The sequence below is a fragment of the Cyrtonyx montezumae genome, unplaced genomic scaffold (assembly GCF_038088225.1).
Source record: "Cyrtonyx montezumae isolate F1298 unplaced genomic scaffold, pur_monq_1.0 scaffold_3, whole genome shotgun sequence".
Lineage (NCBI taxonomy): Eukaryota > Metazoa > Chordata > Aves > Galliformes > Odontophoridae > Cyrtonyx > Cyrtonyx montezumae.
In genome coordinates this window covers 127790498-127813339 of record NW_027072034.1, presented here as the reverse complement: position 1 = coordinate 127813339, position 22842 = coordinate 127790498, and the positions used below count along the sequence as shown (strand labels likewise).

Genomic DNA, 22842 nt, shown 5'->3' with positions numbered 1-22842 from the left:
TGACCAAGTGTCTATGACTGACAACACAGTTCTCAATGAAAAGACACTGCCAGTCAGCTGGGGTGACATCCACTGGGGCTTTCATACAGAAATTCAGAAAGTGTCCTTTCTTGGACTGTAGGACAGATGTCCTTGTGAGGGCAGCACTCTAGGTACACAGCTCCTGCAGTGCAGCAGCAGCAGCATGTCCAGGCACACAGCGTGGCCATATTGCATTCTTAGGCTGTTTTGGGGCTGGGGAATTGTTACCAAAATAACCCCGCATGGTTTCCTTCCCCTGCAGCTGCACCGGAGCTCACAGCAATGGGAGCTCAGCACAGACAGCTCTCAGCTCCAGCAGCCACTTGCAGCACTGGATCAGTTAACCCTGTTCTGAGGAGGGTTAATTGACACAGTGCTGCAAATGGCTGACGGGATGAAAACTCATATATTACAGCTCCCAACATCCCTAACAATTGTGCAGCTGCATTCATATTAGAAATTGTGGGAATTTGGAGGAGGGATGAAAATTCCCTTGTGCAGACAAGGCCTGAGAGTGAGCCTTAATGTTCTTTTCTGGGTCTTGGTTGTCAGTCGCAGTCATGCTTCCCTAAAGCATTATCCCAGCCATCTGCTGACTGAAGCAGCCGCTGTTCTGCACTGGGTGAGACGGAGGGAGAGGGAGCCCTGCAGCGCAGCCTGTCCGATTGCTGCCCTGTGGCTCTTGTGCCTGTATCACCAAGACCAGTGCTTCTCACGGGCTACTCTCCCATCTCTGCCCAGTGTACTCCTCCAAAGCCAAATAGATCGCCTTACACTTGCCTCATCCCTGTCCCTTTGGAGTAGCCTATGTGCCCCAGGGGAACCAGGCAGAGGAGGCAGGCCTCCCTTGGGCAAGCAGGCCTAGCCCATCACCTCAGCACACTAGGGATGTACTGCTGAAGGATGTCATGCTGCAACCTGGAGTTTGTGTTCTGATGCCAAGTGCCACTGCTGCCATGGGGCTGTGGGGCTAAAGGAGAGCCCTAGGAGCAGAACCATGGGGGCCAGGCCACCCGCCTGTCACCACGGTGACTACAGAGTAACAAACAGCCTCTTGGGAAGTGCTGTGCCTGAGGCAGCAAACCTCCCTCTTGCATACCCTCCTTCTTACCCTTGCAGGAGTTCATTCAGCTTCTCCAGAAATCTGAGACTTTAGGCTTGTGGAATCCAGGCCTTAATTCATGGAAACCAGGCCTTATTTTATGTGTCCTACCCTTCTATGGATGCCTCGAGAGATACATTATCATCAAAGCACTGACAATTAACACTCGAGCTGACAAACCAAAGCCCAAATCTCAGTCTCAAAGGTGTGGACAATAAGACATGTCTGCCACAGTGACTGCCATACTTTCTCAATGGTTACACAGCTTTCTTTGCCACTGTTCACTCCGCATCGAGCAGTGACACACCAGTGGGGTGTCAGCCAGTTGGGGTGCTGATGTCGCTGGATGGCTGCAGACAAGTCAGCACTGCCAGGGCTGCCCTTGGGAATGTCACCTGGTTTGTGAGATAAGGCCTTCTGGGTGGAAATGGAATGATAGCAGCTTCAAGTGGCTGTCAGACCTGCAGCCGTCCGGATCCCAGTGCCAATCCCTGCTACGATTTTGTGGGCAGCACCCAGCGGGATCAGGGCTCCCTTGTCCAAACAGCTTTCAGACAGTGAGTGCAGGAATGCTGCTCTCACCTGGAGCTGTTCGCTTATGGCTGCGTGTATAAACCTTTGGGCTGTGGCATTGTTACTGGAACTGCTCAAGGAAAGGCTGACGGAACCGCTAATGGCCCATGTGGGATTAATCTGTCAGACAGCAGCGTCGGAGCTTCAGGTTTCGGTAATTGCTTATGCCACTGTCTTCCACAGACATGAATACTCTTCAAAGAGATTAATGGGTGCTATAAAAATTATGTGCTGCTATGCTTTAAACTATGGACTTTACAATCTCCATTTGGATTCTTGGTCTAATACAGCAACTGAAACTTCTGATGGACAGAATGGGTCCGCAGCCCTCCAGATTCACCCGTGATGGGAACTGGTGTTCAGCAGGAGGGCTTTCCCCAGAGCTGCGAGACCCAACAGGTGGAGCGTGTCCATCTCCCGGCAAGGGCTGCGTTTGGGGACGGGGGAGCGCGGCTCCAGAGGGCCCGTGATTGGATTAAGCACACTTAGGGAATATCTGCGGCCTTAAGAAGTGTTCTAGGGTTACTCTTTCTTTAGCCCATCTGTCTGCAGTGTACTTTTTCTATTGCACAGAAAATAACTCAGCTGTCTCCCAGCACAGCCCTGCACTCTGGTGACGGCACGTATGACTGGAGTCACTTTTTGCTCGGTTCCGTCTGTAGACAGCAAAGAATTTGTACTGCACCGAGATACTTCGGTGCACCTAGGAAGCCATCGCAAGAAGCGCTGCAGCACCATCTCCGCCCACATTAGCATCACTCAGGAGGGCGCAAGCCCTGCCCGCTCCCTCCCGAAGCCTCTCTCTCCGTTTGCCCACCCCGAAGCGGGAGCTCCGGGGACAGCTCAGCCGCAGAACCCGACTGCCGGAGGCCGGGGAACGCCTCCCGCCGGCAGCCCCGGTGCCGCCGCCGTCCCGCCAGCACCGCCCGGCGGCGCTGACCCAGGCGCACCGCATCGCGGGACAGAGCGCGGCGCCGCCCGAGCAGGTCCCCCCCGCTGGCCGCGGGCGGGGCGCGGGTGGCGCCCGGCGGGCCCGGCCCAGGGGCGGCCCCGGCCCCGCAGCCTTTGTTCCGCGCGGCGGCGGCGGCGGCGGCGGCGGCGCGCCCACGTGCAGCGGTCCGGGCGCGGGACCCGGCCTGGCCCTTTAAACCTGCCGCGCCGGCGGGGCCGGGCCGGGGAGGACACGTGAGGCGGCGCGGCCGCCGCGCTCCGCATGTTGTGCCTGGCCCGCCGCCAGCCCCGCGCGGTGCTCCTCGCTTTGCTCTCTGCCTCCTCCTCTACCACCCCCATCCCAACCACCACCGCCCCCCCTTTTATTTTATTTATTTATTTATTTATTTTTGCGCAGCCCCTTCCCGCTTTTTCCACCCACGAGTAAAGGTGGTTTTCTTTCCTTCCTTCCTTTTTTTTTTTTTTTTTTTAAAGCCCTCATCCCCGTTCAGTCCGTGGGCAGGACTCGCATAATAATATTTCCAGTCCCAGCAGCAGCTCACATCACAGACACGAACCCAGGACCGCCTCCCCACCCTCCCCCCTAACCACCCCCCCCCTTTTTTTTTTTTTCTTTCTTCCCCGATCTCCCAAATCGCGTTATTATTAATTTTTAAATGAGCGCTCCCTCCGCCCGCTGCCGCCGCTGCTCCCGCACCCCCCGTCCGCCCCGGGCGCGCTCCCGGCCCGGCCCCGCGCTGTGCGACCCCCGCTCGGCGCGGCCGCTCTGAGCGCACGGCCGCCACTTTGCCCTCTGCGGGGCTCTCCCCTGTCGGCTCGGAGCGTTCCCTTCTCGCAGCACTGCGATCACTCTGCTTTATTATTTTTTATTATTATTATTATTTTATTATTATTTTTCTAACACTCCTGCTCTGGGACCGCTCCACGTTCCTAACCCCTTCCTAAATTGTCGGAGAGCTCCATTCCCCTCCTCTTCCAGCACCACCACCGCCGCCGCCACCATCACCTCCTCCTCCTCCTCCCCTCTCCTCTCCTTTTTGGCAGCACCAGGACGTCCGGTGCGGTGGTGGCAGCGCGCAGCGAAAGCGGCGCGAGCGCTCCGTGTGCTTCCCCCCCCGTCGCGAGGTGCCGCGCAGAGCCGGGCGGAGGGCTGAGCTCTCGGCTCGCCATGAGCGCCCAAGGCGAGGGACCCGGCCAGCCTTCCACCGCCGCCCCGGAGCAACCTGCCGCCGCCGAGCCGCAGAAGCGAGGACGAGGCAGACCCAGGAAGCAGCCCCAAGTCGGTACCGCGCGGCGCCGCGGACGGGGGCTGAGTGCTGCGCGCGGGGCTCCGCTATTGTGGCTGCGGCGAGCCGCGGCCGCGCCGTGTCAATGGGGAACGCGGCTCCCGACCAACCAGCGCCCGCGGGGGCACTTGGAGCTCAGTTTGAAATTGCGAAAGCGGGGAGCGGGGGCTCTCGGAGCCCGGCGGGGTCTCCGTTCTTGCGAGCCTGAGCGTCGCGGTCCCACCGGAGCCTGAGTCCGAGCGGCCCGACCCCTGCCTGCCCCCGGAGCCCAGCGCTGAGGGAGAGGAGGGGGTCTGGAGGGTCGCCTAGGGCTGGCTTTTTTTTTTTTTCTTTTTTCTTTTTTTTTTTTTCTAACGCGTTCCCCCCCCCCCCCCCCTCCTCCTGCTTCCACACCTCCTCCCCCTGTAGAGCGGTGCCCCCGTTCCGCTCACGGAGGTGGGGGCGGCCGGGGAGAGGAGGAGGGGGGGGGGAAGAGGGGGGGGGGCTGCACTGCCCCGCACCGCACCTCCCCGCACCGCAGCACCTTCGCCCGCCCCGGGCCCGCAGGGACCGGACCCGCTCCGGGGTGGCCGCGCGCTGCTCACCTCACCCCCAGCCCCCGCCCGTCCCCTCCCGCCTCCCCCGAGTGCCATTGTCGCAGCTCCGGGGTGGCCGCGGCCCGGTGCGACGCGCCCGCAAGACCCTCGCAGGTCGCGGCTGCGAGCACGGAGCCGCCGCCCGCGGAGAGGGCTCTCCGCGATCGCCCCATTCATTCAGCGTCAGCGGCTCCGGGGGCTGTGGGAACCCTCCGTCCCCTCGGTGCTGCGCTGCCGAGGCTGAGGGCTTCGCTTTCTGGGAGCCGCATCCCCGGAGCCCCTCGGCTTCCCGCTCTGCCCCAGAGCCGCGCTGAGCAGCTCCGGCCCCCGGCTCGGCCCGCTGCCCCCATCAGCGCCGTCCTGGGCCTTCCTTTATTTATTTATTTTCAGCCCCCCCCCCCTCTTTTTTTTCCCCTTTCTTTCGTTTTTCGCCTTCTTATTTTCTTTCTCCTTTCTTTTCTTTCTCCCTTCTCTTCTTTCTCCTTTCTTTCATTTGTTTTGGCATTTAAATGCACTCGAGGGAAATCTCTCGGCGTCCCCTCGCAGCGGTGCGGTGCCGCGGGGCTCCCGCAGAGGCCTCGCGGGGAGGGTACCCCCATCTGCAGCTCCCCCTGAGCCCCCGGAGCTCGGAGAGCTGCGGGCTTTGGGCTGCTTTAAGTTAACAAAGTGCATTTCATTAGTTGTGCCCCATCCTGCGGTCCGAGTGAAACGCGAAGTATTGGAAAGTGAGAGAGTTCGGTAGGATTTGTGAGCCCGAAGCCGCATAACTCACCCCCGTTGCCCGGCACTGGCTGGGCACTGTCAGACAGAGGAGCTGGCTAGAGCTGCCTAAGCAGTCATTGTCCTGCGTTTTAGATTTTTTTGTTTGTTTGTTTCAGATCCTTTATCTCCTGTAAGGCTCCACTGGAGAGAACTTTTGCGTTTGCATTTTGCTGCGAATCAATTCTGGTTGGAATAGGTGTGAACATAAAGCAGAACGGCACAAAAAAATCCCCCCTGAAGTATTTGTGCCCTTGGGAGGGAAATTAGTCTCAAACCTTTCTGGTTTTCTACTAGTTAGCTTTGTTGGGTTTTATTATTATTATTATTTTTGTCAGGAGTGTAAGTGCATGTGCTAATTGTATCTGGTTATAATGAAACACGATTAAAATCAAATGGATAACTCTATTAACTTCTGAATACTCATTCCTGCACGAGGGAAGCCATAGCCATCCTCTTTAAAAACTGCTTTCTGCTGTAGCGTGCTGGAGAGAGCACTGAAGCTTCTTAGGGCTTTCTGAGCAATTGCAAGGAAAGTTTTAGTGTGCAAATGGTACTTTTCTCTTTACCTTGAGTTTTTAATTTTTCGTGTCGTACTTGAAATGTTGCATTTATTTAGGGTGCTCATTCCTGTGCTTTCAGTAACTGCTCGGTTGTAGTTTGTCCTTCAGATCTCGGGTGCTGTAGTTGCTTGCCACAATAGCATGTTTTCCTGTGTTTAGGAACCAACTGGTGAACCATCTCCTAAAAGACCAAGAGGAAGACCCAAGGGAAGCAAAAACAAGAGTCCCTCTAAAGCAGCTCAGAAGGTGAGAGCATGAAAGAGAGAATTCCTAATGCTTTTTTTTTTTTTTTTTTTAAATCAAGTGGTAGCAAATGACGCGGTCATATAGGCTGTGAGCAGTGGGGCTGGAGCCTCTGAGAAGGGCTCCATACAGCGTGTGTATGCACTGTGTATAGTTTGCATTTTAAGTTTAGAAACGGCAGGCTGCAGGACCCTGGGCACAGAACTCAGAGGGACAGCTTGCTTCTTGATCAAGGAAATACCCTCATGCATCCGATGCATTTTCTGAGATCCCTGCATCAAGCAGCGAGATCAGAGTTAAGGATACTGTATCTCAATTTAGATTTTTGGAAGAAGAAGATAAATTTCTTGCCCACTTACAGGCTTTACTATACAGATCGAATGTGTGTATTAAAGCTCAGTGTTTTGTCAAACATTGGTTAATTAGAAGAAAATCCAATTAAGTGTTGATGGAAATAAGGGCATGTATTGAAATTTACAGCTTGAAAATGTGCTGGTAAAGTAAACTGTGAGTTACAGTAAAAACCCTCGGTATCTCGGTTAGTAATCAGCTTCAAAGAGGCTTTCCCTTGAAGTGCTGTTTGTCTTCTGAGCCCCTGCCTGTGCCTGGGGATGGGAGCAGTCGTGGGTCCTGTGGCTCTGCCTGCACCCAGCTCTGGTACAGCCCCTCTGGGCTCGTCCCACTTACTGCATGGACTTCAACAGCAAATTCAGCGTGCCTTCATTATATCTGAATTTGGGAAAGCACAGTGTCAGAAAACTGCCATCACAAGTAAATACTGAGTTGTGTTTATGGTGATGGTCGCACAGCAGTTAGCACCAATTCAGTTCTCAGGTACTAAACTGGAAACAAAAGCTTACAAAATCTGGTGGGGAGCTGGGATGCTGGAGGGTATCAGTGTCTTTAAGCAGTTCTGTGACAAAATTCGTCTGGAAGGTATTTGTACCCTCATCTCATTATGGTTCATTTTTTCATCGTGCCTATGGTGCTGACTTTATTTAGTTTGATCAAGCTTTCAGTGTTACAAATTCCTAGAGCGACTGCTGATAAGTATTCAGTTATTGGGGGGTGATGGGGATTTTGTGTCTGTTCTGCTCTAAGTGTTCTCAACATTTGTTTGAAGGACGTTTTCCAGCCCTCCTTAAATTTAAAATATATATTTTTTTCCTTTACTTTCTGAGTGCAAAGAGCAGTGTATTCTGTCAAGGAGGTCATGAATTAGTAAAAATACTTTACAGGTTAAGCATTTAAAATGTATCAAGCCACTCTACGCCCTACTGTGCTTCGAGTGTTGATTTTTTTTTTCCTTTGTACTATAAAAATATTCCTCAGATTCACTTTATAAAAGTTAAAATTTCACTCTTCAAAAGGGAAGGAGCAGTTTTTTATTAGCCCAGCAAGTCCAAGTGTGAGCTTTAGTATTTTAAATATGGCTCTTCGGAGTGTTGGCTTTCCTAGGAGAAATATTTGCAATGAGATTAGGTCTGAAGTAATTCATAGAAATGTGTTTTCGAAAGATAGAAATTTCTCAGAGAACTATTAATGTTATTTCATTTATAGGAGTGATTTGAAAATCTGTATTAATGGAAAGCAACATAAAATCTCTCCTACATCTGTGGGCACATCAATTCAAGAGCTTTCCAGATGATTCTGGTGCACACGGTTGTTTTTTTTTAATCTAATTTATGATCTGAGCAATTTCACTGTAGCATTTTGATTTTCAGAACACATCAGGTTACTGCCCTAATTAAAGCAAACCTTTTTCGGGTTTTGATATTATAAAAAATTTACCCAAGTCCACATGTCTTTTTATCATTAAAAAAAAAAAAAAAGAAATCCTCGAGGGATGTGTAATTGCTGGTTTTATTTGTTTCCAGGTTTATAGATTAAAATATGTAAATGTTTGATAACTCTCCTAAAACACGAAAGGCTCATAAAGCCTCCTTAGAAAAAAGCTGCTGAGATCACATTTCCACCAAATATTGTAGCTCTTTTCCCAAATAGATAATTAACCCTCTCTGAAACGATTCAGCTTCTCACCATGCATCTGAGGCGACCTTTTCAGCTGATACTCATGTCGGTAGTTTTTCTACCAGTGATATGAATGGAGAGGCTTTGGCACTGTAAGAAAGCCCCGTGTGGCGGTGGGGTTGTCACCTCTGAGAGCCGTGTGTTGCGTGTTGTGACAGACATATTTACACATACAAAGACGTAAGACTTGTATTTATGGCTTTCTGTTCCCTGTCTCAGCTCGCAGGGTGAGCTCACGCCGCTCCAGCCCCTGTGCATGCGAACATGGGTCCTATGCACCATTGGAAGTTGATGGAGTTTCTAAAGAGTGATGTGTGGCCTGTGCTGCTCGTTGTGCTGTGGTGTTCACGACATGCGAGATAAACGTACCCACTGAGCAGACGTGAGAATGCTCTCATGATTAATTGATGGGGTGTTCTCTTGCAAACCATTACACATCACAATTAAAAATACATTGCACAAACCGGCAGTCAGTTAAAAATACTCTAGTGCTGGGGCTTTGTTTTATTATGCTTCACAGAGGTGGACAGTTTGCCCTAGAATTGTGATTGTGTTGTGGATTTAAATATCTTGGTTCTTAGGATTTTTTAAATATGTTTTTTTTCCTTTAGTTTTCAGAGCTTGTGTTCGGTCTTAATAAACTGGCCTTGGGGCATCTGAAAACAAACTGTGCTTGTTAGGAAATTAGCAACATGAAACTTGACAATGCGTACAGAATGTTGCAGGACCAATTGGATAGCTAATAACACAGCAATTGCTTTAATTACAGGCAATACATGGTTAAAAAAAACACTTTTGCATATCACACATTCTTCACTTATTATAAAGTGGACACAAAAGGTAAGCTGCATTTTCTAGAAGGACTGTTTCTCACTTTAATTTTCATGAAGAGAACAAACACAACATGTTGACAGGGGAGGAGTGCGCCGCAAACAGCCGCTGTTCACCTTGCACTTGAGTCCCTGCAACCCAGCTGTTACTCAAGTCTGTATCTTTAAACATGTCATTCAGTTACTCATTTAAAATATTTGTCAAAAATTAGCAAAAAAAAAAAAAGGAGGGTTTTTGTGTGTTTTTTTTTTCTAAAGAACAACTTGGGTTTTGCAGAAGGGTCGTAGTAAGGGTGTTCCTTTTTAGTTCCTGGGTGCTGTGTGGTTGAGTTCTGTTTGTTAGGCTGGGTTGTGTTCCCAGCCCGTCGCATTTCTCTGTAGCATTCAGGGCCTTTTCTTTGTTCGGCTCCCATGGTTAGGCTTCACAAAAATACTGTACAGGCATAAATGCTCTCTTGTCGGGAAGGAAGAAAAACAATTATGGGGTCAGAAAAAGGAAAAAGAGTGCTCACGTCCGTGTGTTTGCCTCAAAAGAAGATGTCAGGGAGGTATCTCAGGAATATCCATGAATTAAAACTCTTGTAAAATTTGTCTTCGGTACAAGCATCTTGAGTAATGTTGCAGTTATTGTTGTAAACTTCACCAACGATACCAGGGCTTGAAATGTCATTCTCTGAAAACCAGAACCTGTGGTTCTGGGTGTGATGATACTTAGTACTGTCTCTCATTACACAGCCAGAGTTTGGTATGTGGAAAACCACGTCCCTGAGTTAAGCAGTCCAAAGGTAAAAAAAAAAAAAAAAAAAAGGAAGAAAAAAGCATTAAAAATATTGGTGCATGTGACAAAGACTCTACCCTAAATTAGTTCATGAAAATCTATGTGGCTTCTCCCATGTTTCACTGAATCTCACTGGTACCAATCCTAGCAGGCTGAAAGGAAAAACAAGTTCAGGTTTATCAAGGGATCACAGTATAGTTATTGTAACTAAAAAAAATCAGACTGCAAACACTCTGAGCAAGGTGGGTGAAGCAGGAGACAACTCCTGTTGAAAATTAAAAAAGGTAAAACACGCAGCAAGTGCAGTAGTTTTGTATGTAGCCAATGCCTACATTTCTTCTAAGAAAGAAAAACAAATAGCAGAAAGAACTTTGATGTAAGTTCCCAGTGCAAGCTCTTTTGGCATGGTTTGACAGCAGCCGTCCTCACACTGGGACCTCACCATTGGTTCACCTGCTTGCAGCTCTGGCGCATTTCATCTGAGGTCTCCAGCAAATCATTTTGCAGAGTGGGTAGAGTTCCCAAAATTTGGATTCTGTTACATTTTCCATCTTCCTCGACAACACATAGATGCCCAAAGAGCATTTTACAGCCACTCAGTTATTTATACCTGTCTTATCTTGTTAACTGCCTGCAGTAGCACCACACCAACTTTTTGGGCATGGCCACTGCATGGAGATGCAGTGATGTGAGGTGGCTGGGTATTGTGGGGCTGGTGGCTGCTATTTGAGTTGGGCTGGCATGGTGGTGTGGGGCTTGGCTGGGTTGCACACCTGTCTGGAGACATGTTGATGACATGGCAGTGGCTGGCATGGCTGTCGTTCTCATCCAGGACAAAAATAGCATTTCCCTATAGATCATGAACTGAAGAGCAAGTAAATCCAGTTCTAGTTCTAGAATGTGACACATCGAAAAGGAGTTGTTAATATGATTGGTTATAAGAAATTCCATAATTTTTCCTGAATTATCATAACCTTGGTTTGATTACACACCCAGCCCTCCTTTAGGTTCAGTGATTCTGTGCATAGCTGCACAGAACGAGGGGATGCCTCCTAGCATAGCGCCAAGTGCTGAGGAAATCCTGACCAGACACATCTCAATTTCAGAGAGTGCTATAGAGGATTAGGGCAGCAGCTTCCTTTCTGCGTGAGCAATTACAGGCTGCTGTGGGTGGGGTGGCTGAGCACTGTGCATTGCTGCCCAAATACAGACCCCTGTGATCTCTGGGTGGCTTGGGGCTCTCCCAGGATTTGTTCCCAGCTTCAGAGGCAACACTTCAATTAAAGCAGAGGGCCGATGGCCCGGCATGGTTTAGATTATGTAAATACCTGTGGAATAGAAAAAACAAAGTTTTAGCACTTACGTGTTCCTGTTCTTATTAATTACTTGAAAATTATATGGAGAAACATTGAATTATTTGTCTGATCTACAATAAAACCTTTCTTCGAGCCCCTAAATTAAAAGGCAGTCTTGTGCTGCTGGAGAAAAAATGGGCTATGTTTGTGAAATGCAACCTTAAAAAAAATCCAGATGGAAAGAAGGGGAGTATTTTCCTAAACTTCACACCTTCTGATCACCACTGGACCGCCTCTGCTCCTTCGTGGTGGTTCCAGAAGTGTTTTGTCTTCCTCTACCCTCAGAATGGAGATAAACACATCCTCTCCTCAGGTTCTGGTCACTCACTTTTTGCAGTTTAGCCTGTGGAAACCCTCCTATTTACTTACAGAGTCAGTCTGTACCGAAACATAGTACTGGCATTCCCGGCTGTTTGCTCAGCTCACCTCTGGGAAAGATTTGGTTTTGATAAGGGCTCTGGAAATGTTTTTCCTCTAACAGAATTTGCATGCAGCAGGAGCCTCGCTCCTTTCGGTGCGAGGGTTCCCCGAGCCCCTGGCACCCAGCTGTAGCCTTTCTGGGGAGATGGCTCACCCCCCCTGGCCCTGCAGTGAAGCTTGCAGCTCCTATCATGTCTTTAGCAACATTAGCAGTTTTTGTTTCCAAAAAGTTAGAATTTTTTTCACAGATTTTTTGAAGCTTTCTTGTATCCTTCAGGTAATGAGGACATGCAACACTTTAAAAGGAACCAAAACTCTGAAATAGACAGCTACAGCATGTAACAAATGCACTTTAACAAGTATTCTCATAGGAGGGTTTCACCTTACATGTAATGCTGGTATAAACGATTAAAGAACAAGTTTACTCTTTTAACAAGCCTGAGTGATAATTTTGCCCTTTAGGAGTGTGAATTTAATTTTTCACAGCTTTTTTTTTTTTTTTTTCTTTGTGAGATATTTCTTTTAGAATAATTGCATTTACCTTGTAGATCTGTTTTTGTAGGGATTCCTCCACGGCTCCCTTGGCTCAGGTTCTCTGGCAGAGGGATCTGCTGTGACCAGTGTTAGGTGACAGTGTATATTACAGAGATTGACCAGCAAGTGATCTGATTTCTAGGGGCAAATCAAATACACCTAGAGTGAACTGGAAACAAAACAGTTTGTGGAAATGTGGAAGAACGTGTGTAGAATGTATGCTAGAAGTGTTCGTGCTTAGCTATGTCTGAGGCAGCAGAAGTACTGCTGTCACAGTGGTGAGATCTCCCTCTCACCTTTAATGGGACAGGGCTATTTACCTGCAGGTGTGTGGATGGACAGAGCTTATCTAGGAAAAACTCATGGAAGAGTCTGTAGAAGAACCCAAATTACCCTTACGCTGAGCTGCAAGACCTACTGCTGGGCTCATGTAAATGTCACTGTCACTTGTAGGGCACCTTCCACAGTGTTTCCGTAAACTTCAAGGGGGATGCATGTTTTGGAGCACTGAAAGGTTTGCTTAGAGCACGAGGTAGAGAGCATCTACCTGGAAGAGCTCATGTGGAGTAGAAGAGTTATGTCCTGTGTGAATGAACACACATTCGTGGTGACTGTGTGCCCAAATCCATTAAGTGCGTAAACATCAGGAGCCTGAAGGGAGGAGTTGTAGCTGCTATAAATTGCTTTGTTCAGGCTTGAAACAGGCTGCATATCAAATGTAGTACCTTCAGGTGATGACTGATGACTGCAGCCTGTGGAAGGTTAGATGGGATGGTGCTGTAGTTCAGCAGATCCCAATCATGCCCCATGCCACTGCAGCAAGGTGTCCCCAGGCCACATGGGCTGGGAAGTGGCAGAAAAAACATCACAATCCTGTCCCCGTGAGCTGAGGATGAGGCTTGGTGCCACCCAAGAGAAATATTTAAAGGTAGTGCTGCAGGAAAGGAGTTCCTTGTTACCGAAGTTGTTAAATAATGCTGAAGTATAAAACATGCTGTTTCTTTTTTCCATTACAGAAAGCAGAAGCCACTGGTGAAAAGCGACCCCGAGGGCGGCCCAGAAAATGGGTAGATATTCCACTTACAATCATTTGATTTATTTTCATTTGATGTATTTTCTGTCTTATAAAACATGTTACAAGTCCTTCCTCTAAAGAAACAATTATTTCATGTGTGAGAAAGAGCATCTTTCTTCTGTGCCTTGTTCTGGTGGGTTGACTAAAGGGTTAAGAGAGCATAAAAGTTAACCACAGCTTCCTACCTTTAGACTCTGGTAGTTTGCTCAAGACACTTTACTACTGAATGTTTGCTGGGAGTGAATATTTATGTCTCTTATCAGCTTGGAAAGAGGCACAACTCTTCCTTCGAAAAGGAGTAGCAAAGAGATAACTTGCTCAGTAATTGAGTAACAAAGGTTAAAGGGGCACTATCAGACATCCGAAGGTGATTGAGAGAGGCAATAACATTCAGATGTAGTTTGCACAAGGCAACGTATAATGTGCCACATTCCCTGGAAATGTGCAAACAAATTTGGATTCAGTGAGAAAGAGCATAAACGAACAGCAGGATACTTGCTTTTAGAATTAGGTTGTTCTGCTCTTCATGTAAATAAATGTACTGATGATAGTGTGTTTTGTTTGAAACTTGCTCTTTTCCTGATGATTTACTTTCTAGTTGTGGCCATCAGACAAATGTGTTTTGATTCTTTAGCCATGGAAAGATCGCAGCTCCAGATACCTGAAATCCTGTTTCTCACTGTTGTCTGCTTCTCTAGTTGTCTTCCTCTTTGTCTGGTCAACCTTCTTCTCTGGACTGCTTTTACAAATCCCTGCCTAGCTCAGTTTTGCTGTCTTCCTCTTTTCCCTTTTGGTTCTGTTCTTTCATGAGGGTGTTAACACTGCTGTCAGCATGTGTGCTTCTGAAGGCTCAGAGAGTATCGGAAGGTCCTTAAAACTACTGCTGATGTTCTCCAGAGCATTAGCAGCTAAACACAGGAAAGGGCTTTAACTGTCACATTAAGATCTAGTTCTGTAGGTTTGTCCAGTGATGAAGTACCCTAAGAAAACACTCACATGTATTGGGTGTGTTGCTTATGCCTGGAGTTTTTTGAAGAGGCAGATTTCAGGTACAAGCATCTCCTTGGCATTAGGAAACAAGGCGACCTTCCCAAACCTACCTGTGCTGGTGAAGTTCCCAAAGGCAGCTTGCAGCAGTAAAACAAAGATTAGTTAACGCCTGCTTCCTTCCATTACATTCTGCGCTCGCACATGTGGATGCTAAGTGTTGCTGGCTTGATCCTCACCTTGGGTGCAGTCCCAGGGGAAGCAGCAGAAATAGCTGTTTTATGAGAGTAATTTATAACAGGCAAGCCATCTCCACTGATTGAGGAATGCGTGGTGGTTGAATAGGGGTGGCTGAATAGCTTTATGAAAAGGGAAAACGTTGTGGTATTAAATGTTAAAAGATTTTCTCTCCTAAGCACTCGTGAAGTGAGTTTTCAGTGGAAAGGGCTGAACAGTTGTGGCTTTTTGAGGCTAGAATGTTTCCCTTTTGCTTTTGTATCTTTATGGGGAAGAAAGAATAGGTGGTATCAGTGGAACATTAGATTCAATATGAGCTGAACTGGAGTGAAGAACCTGATTTACAGAAAAGAGAATTGTTGGCTATTTAGTATGCGTATGCATTGCTTTAAACATGGGACCCATGTTTACAACAATTTCACTTTTTTTAATTTTGAAAGTAAGGCATATTTTCAGACTTAGTATTACTCTCCTCTTATGTCTGTAGGAAGCATGCTTTGTTTACCTGTGTCTTCTGATGGTGTGATTTCTTGTGATGAATTTCGGAGATAATGCTCACTATCTGCCTTGGGTTGAGGTAATTCTGTAGGCTGTGAGAACCAGACATGCCTTTTTCCTCTTTCTTCTCTCTTTCCAGTTTGTTTCATGAGTTCTTCCTCTGTGCATGGTGACATGGAGGGTGCAACTATATTTTGCTCCAGAAATAAATACAGTTAAATTATTACAAGCCATTGCAGTGCCAACTAGAAGTAAAATGTGTAAGTGAAATCAAGGAGGGAGTCTGCCTGAAAGCAGCTGGCACAGTAGCATCCCTCGTGTTTTCATGTATTCAGAAAATGCAACTTATTATCACCCAAACTTCAGTTAAGTGGTTATTTTCTTGATTAATCCCATTTTACTTATACACCAAGCCTTGATGATAGCTGTTCTGTACCAAATAAAGTAAGGAGTCTGGAGATTTTCTTTTCCTTGTGAAGGACATAATTCTGCCTTACAGGTATTTTCCTAAGATTGTGACCCTTTTTTGCAAGTCTGGAGGTTCAGTGTCATATGTTGTTCATCAAACTGTAAAGTATTATTTCTGCTGTTTCCTTCAGTATGCACACACAGAGACATATGAGCTAACAGACCGCTGCAGAATTCCGGTAGCCGCTCTTTCTGCCGGTTCAAATTAAGTATTTAATGTTTGTGACTCGCAACGTATTTATTTATTTATGTAGCATTTTTTGTAAAAGAAATAAATCTTCTTGTCTAATAAAAAACTTGGAAGAGAAGATCCTAGTGAAGAGGGCAAGGAACTCAGGTTATCGCGAGCATATGATGCATCCAGTGATCTTTTCAGAACAATAATGTGGGCTTGGCAAAGCTCAAGGAGAGAGGACCTTTATAAGTAGAACAGATAGTAAAAAGTGACAAACTCTTCTGAAAATGAAATACTCAGATACGCAGAAAAGCTTTCCAAATGTGGAAGGCTAATTGAATAAAAATTGAAGGATCACACAGATGGGAAATGAAAATATGTGGAATAGAAACACAATGTCTGCTGCTGGAGAACTCATCTTTGCTGTAAGTTGCTGCACATGTGTGAAATGCATTGAAAGCTGTGAGACCTATTAATTGGGAGGGAGGTAAAACTCTTCATGACCTTGGTACTTTGCAATTTTAGAAGCTTCAGTGCAGGAACACATTCTAAGCTCTTTGGCTGCATCTGCATTAGCATCTTAGGTCAAATTGGGAGTGTGCTTTGGAATTGGACCTCTTGATTGTCCCTAGTTATTGTTTGCATTGATTCATTTTGAATGAAACAAAATTGGAAGACATTCTCCAGTTGTGCATTTAATGCTGTCCAGAAGCCATTCAACTCATAGGCTAGAGCTAAGCGAAAAAATCCTCTTGAAAGGTATGCGGTGTGGAGTTTGGTCCTCAGCATCAGCCTGTTATGTTCTGCTTGTTTGTTAGTGGGCATGTAGTCTGTGCTGCATGGAAAAGGCAGGTGGGCCAATGTAGTTTTTATTAGTGGAATTATTTTATGTGGCATGGTTATAAAGTCAAATTCATAGACATGCCTAGAAATCGTCAAAATGTTTGCCTTGATTTCATCAGGCATTCTCCACTGGGGATCAGTGCTGCTTCATGTGGAATCAGCAAACAGTTTTGCCTGCGTAAAGAGCTTACAATCAAAGATGCCATTTTATTTTTATTTTATTATTTTATTTTATTATTTTATTTTATTATTTTATTTTATTTTATTTTATTTTATTTTATTTTATTTTATTTTATTTTATTTTATTTTATTTTATTTTATTTTATTTCATTTTATTTCATTTCATTTCATTTCATTTCATTTCATTTTATTCTGGTATGTCTAGAAGTTGACTGAAAATACTGGGGTAAGAGTAGAGCAGTAGACTGAATGATGAATTACACTGTTGTTTCCTCTGAAACCCCTGGAAATTTCATATGGTTGTAGTGCTCTCAGGTATTGGTTTAATGGAGAAACCTGAAACCCATTTCTGAAGCTGATGCTTCAGAACTAAGCTTTAAAGGATGTATAATTTTTATTTTCATTGTTTTTGTTTTCTTTAGATGCATTTTTAGTGTTGTCTGATTTCACCTCCACTGTTTTTAATCTGGACCACAGGTTGACTGTGGCATGGCAGAGTGCTTAAAAAGGCACAAACAAATAAGGAATAACCCAGAGCTTTTGGTGGGACTTAGTGGGAAGAAGAGGCAGTCGTCACCATGTCATGAAATTGTTTTAAAGAATAGGAAGATGTGGTTCTGGAAGCAGCATGATCTTACTGGCAGGACATAACCAGATGATTTCTGAAGATGGAGTGTTTGTGGAGCAGCTGTGTGCCCACTCAGACACTGATGCCCAATAGAAATTGTGACTTGTTCTAAAAAACCCTCTGTCTTTCAAGAATTTTGTTTTCTGCTAGACGCTCTAGGTAGCACATTTCTGATTGCTAGAAGATAAAAGATAATCAGAAATGACCTTAATTTCCTTAAGCAGGAATTTCAAAGGATCCAATCAGGATTAGTGAGCCGTTAGAGTATTTTTGAAACTCAGGTTTTCCCCTTTTTAATGAGGGCAGAATTTCACTCCATCCTGCAAGTCTGCTTAAACGATGCCAAACCACGTTTAAAAAATCATTACAGAATTCTTTTTTCTGAGAAGTGTTTCCTCCGATTACTTCCCGCTGCCGTTTCGACATGGCTGACGTATCAAGCCGTGAGCGCGGAACGTGGGGGGTGTTTCTGTTCCAGTGGTTTCAGAAGGCCTGTGTCAGGGCAGGAGCCTACCTCTGCTCCTCCCACACCTGCACACTTTGGGAAGTGAGGTTGTAATAAAAAAGATACTTATCAAGTGAATCCCCCTGCCTCAGATCCTTTATAATCTAACAGGAGTACCGGAAGACCAAGTCTTGAGGCTATTTCTTGCCTGTCGTGACTCTGCACACTGGAAGTTTCTGTCTGGTTGTGCCACGGTAATTGTTATGCTTTTTAACTGATTTTACTCATTTCTCTCTCAGTGCCGTAATTTTTACCTCAGGTGAAGTCACAGCCTAGGAGGTGCTTAGAGGCACACAGGCTTCTTCACTGAGTGGAGAGAGAAAGCTGCTCTGAGATCGCGGTGCTCCTGGAGTCAGAAGGCTTTCCTCTGGGTCTGGTGAGATGGCAATCTTTTGTCATTGGGAAAGACAGCCTAGGTGAGAAAATAAGGTGCAGTCCTGACTTCCAGACAGCAAAAGCTATGTGAAGGAAATCCCACCCTTTGTCAACAGGCTGCTTACCAATGCAAGCTTAAGCCAGGTCGGAGCTTCCATTTTTATGATAACCTATTTTTGTTTGAGTTCGTTATTTCATGGTCCCTTTGGAGTAAAACATGATTAAGGCAAAATCTAAGTATGATAATAAATAAAATATCTTGTGCCATGAACATATTTTACATCAGATAACAGTATCACCTGGGAGAGCTCATCACTTCAGCTGTCTAAAGAGCTTGAAGGGTCTTTTTTAATTACAAAAGCCAGAGTATTAACCTTTCCTTCCAATATCCTAAATGTAAGGAGTGAGAAAAACATTGACCTAAAAGTCTTAAAAGCTTTATACTTGTGTATTTACTTTCCAGCACAGATGATCTGTAAATGAAATCATCTCTCAAAATGTAAAAATCTTGAGAAAAGTGTCTCTAGGGATTATTAAACTTTTATCTTACAATTAATAATAGGATATTAAATTATTTTTGGTCCAATTTTTACTTCTTTTAATATATATTTTTTAATTTCCCTATTTAACACTTTGGGGAAGGTTAAAACATCTTCCACGATTGTAGCAAGTGCATAAAATACACTAAGAATATGTTCTGTGTTATCTGTGCTGAAGAGGTATGTGTCTTCATTTCTCTGCGAGCTTGTCAGCAAGGATGGGTTGCCACTGTTGTCCTTCCTTGGGATCTCAAAGTATATCCCCTGTAGGTATAAGTAGATGTGGTGCCATCTGTTTCAGGTGTGGGTCATCCTGGAGATCAAATCAGAAAGTTTGGCTGCGCTCTTTCTTTTCTAAACTACATTTATTTTCTCAAAAGGGCATTTCACTAATTCTTGAATCTGCTTCTGCTTCTGTTAAGAGATAATGCAACACCTCCAGTTTAGCTAAAATATGCTTTGATTTCAGTCATCACTTCAGAATTATTAAAGGAAAAGCTTTTGTTATTCTTGAGACCTAAAGAGGAAGTCTTAATGGATAAAAATGCTGAAAGTGAAAAATACAGCAACTGTAGTACAATAAACTGAAATTCAGAGTGGTTTTCTTTTTATAATCCAAGATAACAGGTGCTCAAGAGTTTTAAATATTAAGTTTTCTTTTTGGCTGTGTATTTTGACTTTCATAAACCTCATTGCCCATTTTACATAGGAGGAAGCAGAGCACTGAGGCTGTTACTGTCAGCATCCTAAGGCAGTTTTGCACCTGCAGTGCCTGAAATCTCAGTTTTGTTGCTGGCAGGGTTGTCAACAATCAAACATCCAACTGCCTGACAGAGAAAGCGTATCAGCTAGTTCTCGCTCTTGCAGTTCCATTTTCACTGTTGAAAACAACTTGAATGCAGAAAGAGGAGCTGGGCCCCACCTCCATTGAAAATGTACTCCACAAGGTTAATTGCGTTGCCCAAGGAAATCTGTAGAAGCGCCAGGAATAGCAGTCAGATTTCCTGGCGTGCTGCCTCTGCCTGCAGCTCAAGGCCATCCTTACTCAGTGTGGCATGCTGTGAGCAGGTTGGGTGAGGAGGGGAAGCATGCTTTTGCATTGTGTCTTTAACCAGCAAGTGTTTTTTTACCTGTTTCTGTGAACTCTGGCATGAGTTTGCAGAATGCACAGTACCTCTTGTATACATGTAATTGGTGGGCAGTGATGTGTAGGAGTAAGAAACTGAAGAGGTGTGCGTGTTCTTTATGTACAGGATAGAGTGGAGAGATCTGTGACCAGTGGGGGCTTTGTACCTGATCCAAAACTGAATATGAGCCTGAAAACTGTTTGAAAACAGTGTGCATATCAGTAGCATTTTCTCCACTTGATAATTATGTAGATTCAGTACAGATCCAGTGAATGTCAGGTGTGGTCATGACACCGCAGCATCTGATTCCTTGAATGCTTTGGATAAGGTCAGTCTGTTTTTCAGGACTGGCCAGTCTGAGCCCTACCTATGAGGCAAGGTGATGCCAGGCTGCCCCATCCAGTGTTGGTGTCTGTTCTGTGTCCTTCTGCAGGGAGTGGTGCTGAGGCAGTGAAAAGACACATAATGAAGTGTGATACAGGACAGAAGACTCAGTGTAAAGATTTTTTGGTTTCTTATAGCTTCTGTCTCATTATGCACCTTATTAAATGTATGTGTCCCAAGTTCTGTTTCATATTGCATATGTCAGTAACACAGTACCCTTACAAGAAGACAGCACATTTACTGTCTACCACTAATAGAAACTGACAATTTTAGGAAAGGCAGTCAACCTTGTGGGGATGAGTTTACTCCTGTCAATTAAGAGCTTTGATAATAATTACAGGGTAATAATACTTCTGGTTTAATTCTGTATCCTTTACAGATTCAAACAGGAGATGTGGATGATAAAGGAATGTTGGTCTGATCCTTTACTGGAAGGGCTAGGGCAGGCTAATATGGGGAAAGTGCTTTCAGGTGCTTGAATGAAAGTCACAACACGCTCTAAATGCAAGTATTATTATTTTCTCTTCATTAAGTCTGGAAGTATCACTTGAAATGGCAATTCTTTATTATATTTTTGGCACAGGGATAGATTTTCAGCAAGAAAATTGTGTTGGTTTTTTTTCCCAGTTAATAGCTGTGAAATATCCTCACCAGGAGGTGGCTTCTAATTTTGCTGCACGCAACTCAGAGGAAGGAAAAGCATTGTTTGCATCAGTAGTGATGTACTTTATATATGATTTAGTTGGCATGACCCATTCTCACTCTGCTCTCTTCGTTTTATTTTGTGCTAGGTACCAATTTAAAATACAAAGGGAGCATAGTTTGCAGTGGCTTACAAGTGCACCTGTTTTTCTGTCCTAAGACCTAACTCATATTCATCAGATTAAAAGGAAAAAAACAAAACAAAACAAAAACAAAAACAAACAAGCAAACAAACAAACAAACAAAAAAAAAACCCAACAGGTAGAGGGACAAGAACCTGTCAAATTTGAAAATTGTAGTTTCACAAAGACCAATGCAAATAGTTAGACTACAGTATGGAGTTTAGTGATTTAAAGATGCAGAACCAAAACTGCAGGTGAAGGAGACAGATCTTTTAAAGTCCCAGATTTTCCAGCCTTCAGAGGGAACCCTAAACCAGGACACCGAGGCCTGGGAAGTTGTAGGACTGAATGAGAGCCAAATGTGGAGGAACATGTAATTATGGTGTTGCAGCTGATAATGTTCATAATGTGCTGTTTGTTTTGCAGTCATCTGTTATTGCCTGTTCTGAACTATTCCGATTTCCCAGAAAACACTTATCAGCCCTGCAGCTATTGGAAGCTGTTGATGGGGTATGATTTCCTTGTTTGCAATATAGAGGCCTTCTTTCTAGGAAGATAATCTTTTCTGCTGTGTGAAGGAGCCGCCGGCCACCTGGGCTGACAGGCAGGAGAGAGAGGTGGTTTTGTTTTCTGGATGCAGCCATCTCTGGGTTGCATTCCTCACCTTTTGTAGCCTGTCTTTATGGGAGATCATTCCACCTAAGCTGCACAATGCCTTGCTGGGTTTTTAGGAGCCATGTAAAAGTAACAGGGCCAAAGGAAGAGAGATGAAAACAAGAAGCAACCTGGCCTGGTGTTTTAGGCACACACATGAAGATCTGAGCTGACATTCCTAGGGCTGCTTTTCCTCTGTTTTGAAGTGCCCACTTTGGATTGGAACATCACTTCTATCTCAATTTGAATAATAAATTAGGGCCCTTAACTAGTAACTAATAACTCAGTGACCTTTTTCTTCCTTGTTTTTCTTCTTGGGACTTATCTCTGCATGGGTCTTCAGTATCAAGGGAAAAGCTGAAGAATGTCTGCCACACAGGAAAGCATAGGCTGAGGATGGAGACATTTGTACAGGAGGCGTTTGTGCAGGAGACGTGTGTTTAGGTCTTCCTCACTTTAATGAGCAGGCTCTCTTAGAATGCTCTTCCTTTGTGGCAGCAATGTACCAGCTGAGTTTGAGCACCGTGAATGGAGTTGTGTCATGTCCTGGCCTGCAGGACGGCTTCTGCATGGAGCTGTGGCCTGGCCTGCAGCTCTGAAGATTTCTGCAGAGGGTGCAGCAGGACTGTGGGTGGCTGTCAGCTGAAACTTGGAGTGCAGCACAGTGTTTGTTGGATGTAAGCCTTACTACCTGGGACTAACAATTCTGAACATGTTCAACTGATGAATTTCAGTGTGCAGAGGGCTAAGTGTGGTTATGTAGGAAAATACTGGAGACCTGGAGATCTTACAGAGTTGTGCAGCTGAGAGGAACAGATGTCTTGGATTCCATACTAGAGCATCTGACAAATAAAAAAGAAGTTATAGGTGTATTTTGAAGTGTGGCTGCAAAAATTTCACAGGCAATGGCTTACTGTGACCTATTTGCATGTGGTTTTGATTCTTTTTCTTTCCAATTCAGATAGGATTGCATGCTATTATTGCTTGTACTGTAAAATTCCAGGTTGTTGGTGGTTCAATTATATGTATATGTGTGTGCTATTTGCATATCAGTTTTAGGAAGCTAGCAATGCATCATCTTTATTCTGGCTTTTTTTTTTTTTCTCCCGCCCCCCCCCCCCCCCCCTTGTTTTTAAAAGAGACCTGCTATCTTCAGTTTATTTTACTCCAGTATCTCAGCCCCGAGAACTGTTCAACTGCAGAACTGCAGGGTCAGACTGTGGTGCTACTTATGATGACTTAAATATCAGCGCTGATAAATCACATTTCAAGTAGCAGTATTACTGGTGTATCTCCATCAGGATCAGTGAGAACAAAGTCTG

General features: G+C 45.2%; 1 protein-coding gene across 2 annotated transcripts in view; it reads left to right on the top strand.

Moving 5' to 3' along the window:
• Positions 1–3774: 3774 nt before the first annotated feature.
• Positions 3775–22842, top strand: part of HMGA2 (high mobility group AT-hook 2) — a 101200-nt gene continuing 82132 nt past the window's right edge. For both annotated transcript variants that reach the window (XM_065743343.1, XM_065743344.1), the window contains exons 1-3: positions 3775–3926; positions 5990–6076; positions 13038–13088. In XM_065743343.1, the coding sequence (XP_065599415.1) occupies positions 3816–3926; positions 5990–6076; positions 13038–13088 (249 nt within the window). In that variant the 5' untranslated portion in view covers positions 3775–3815. The remainder of the gene's footprint in view (positions 3927–5989; positions 6077–13037; positions 13089–22842) is intronic.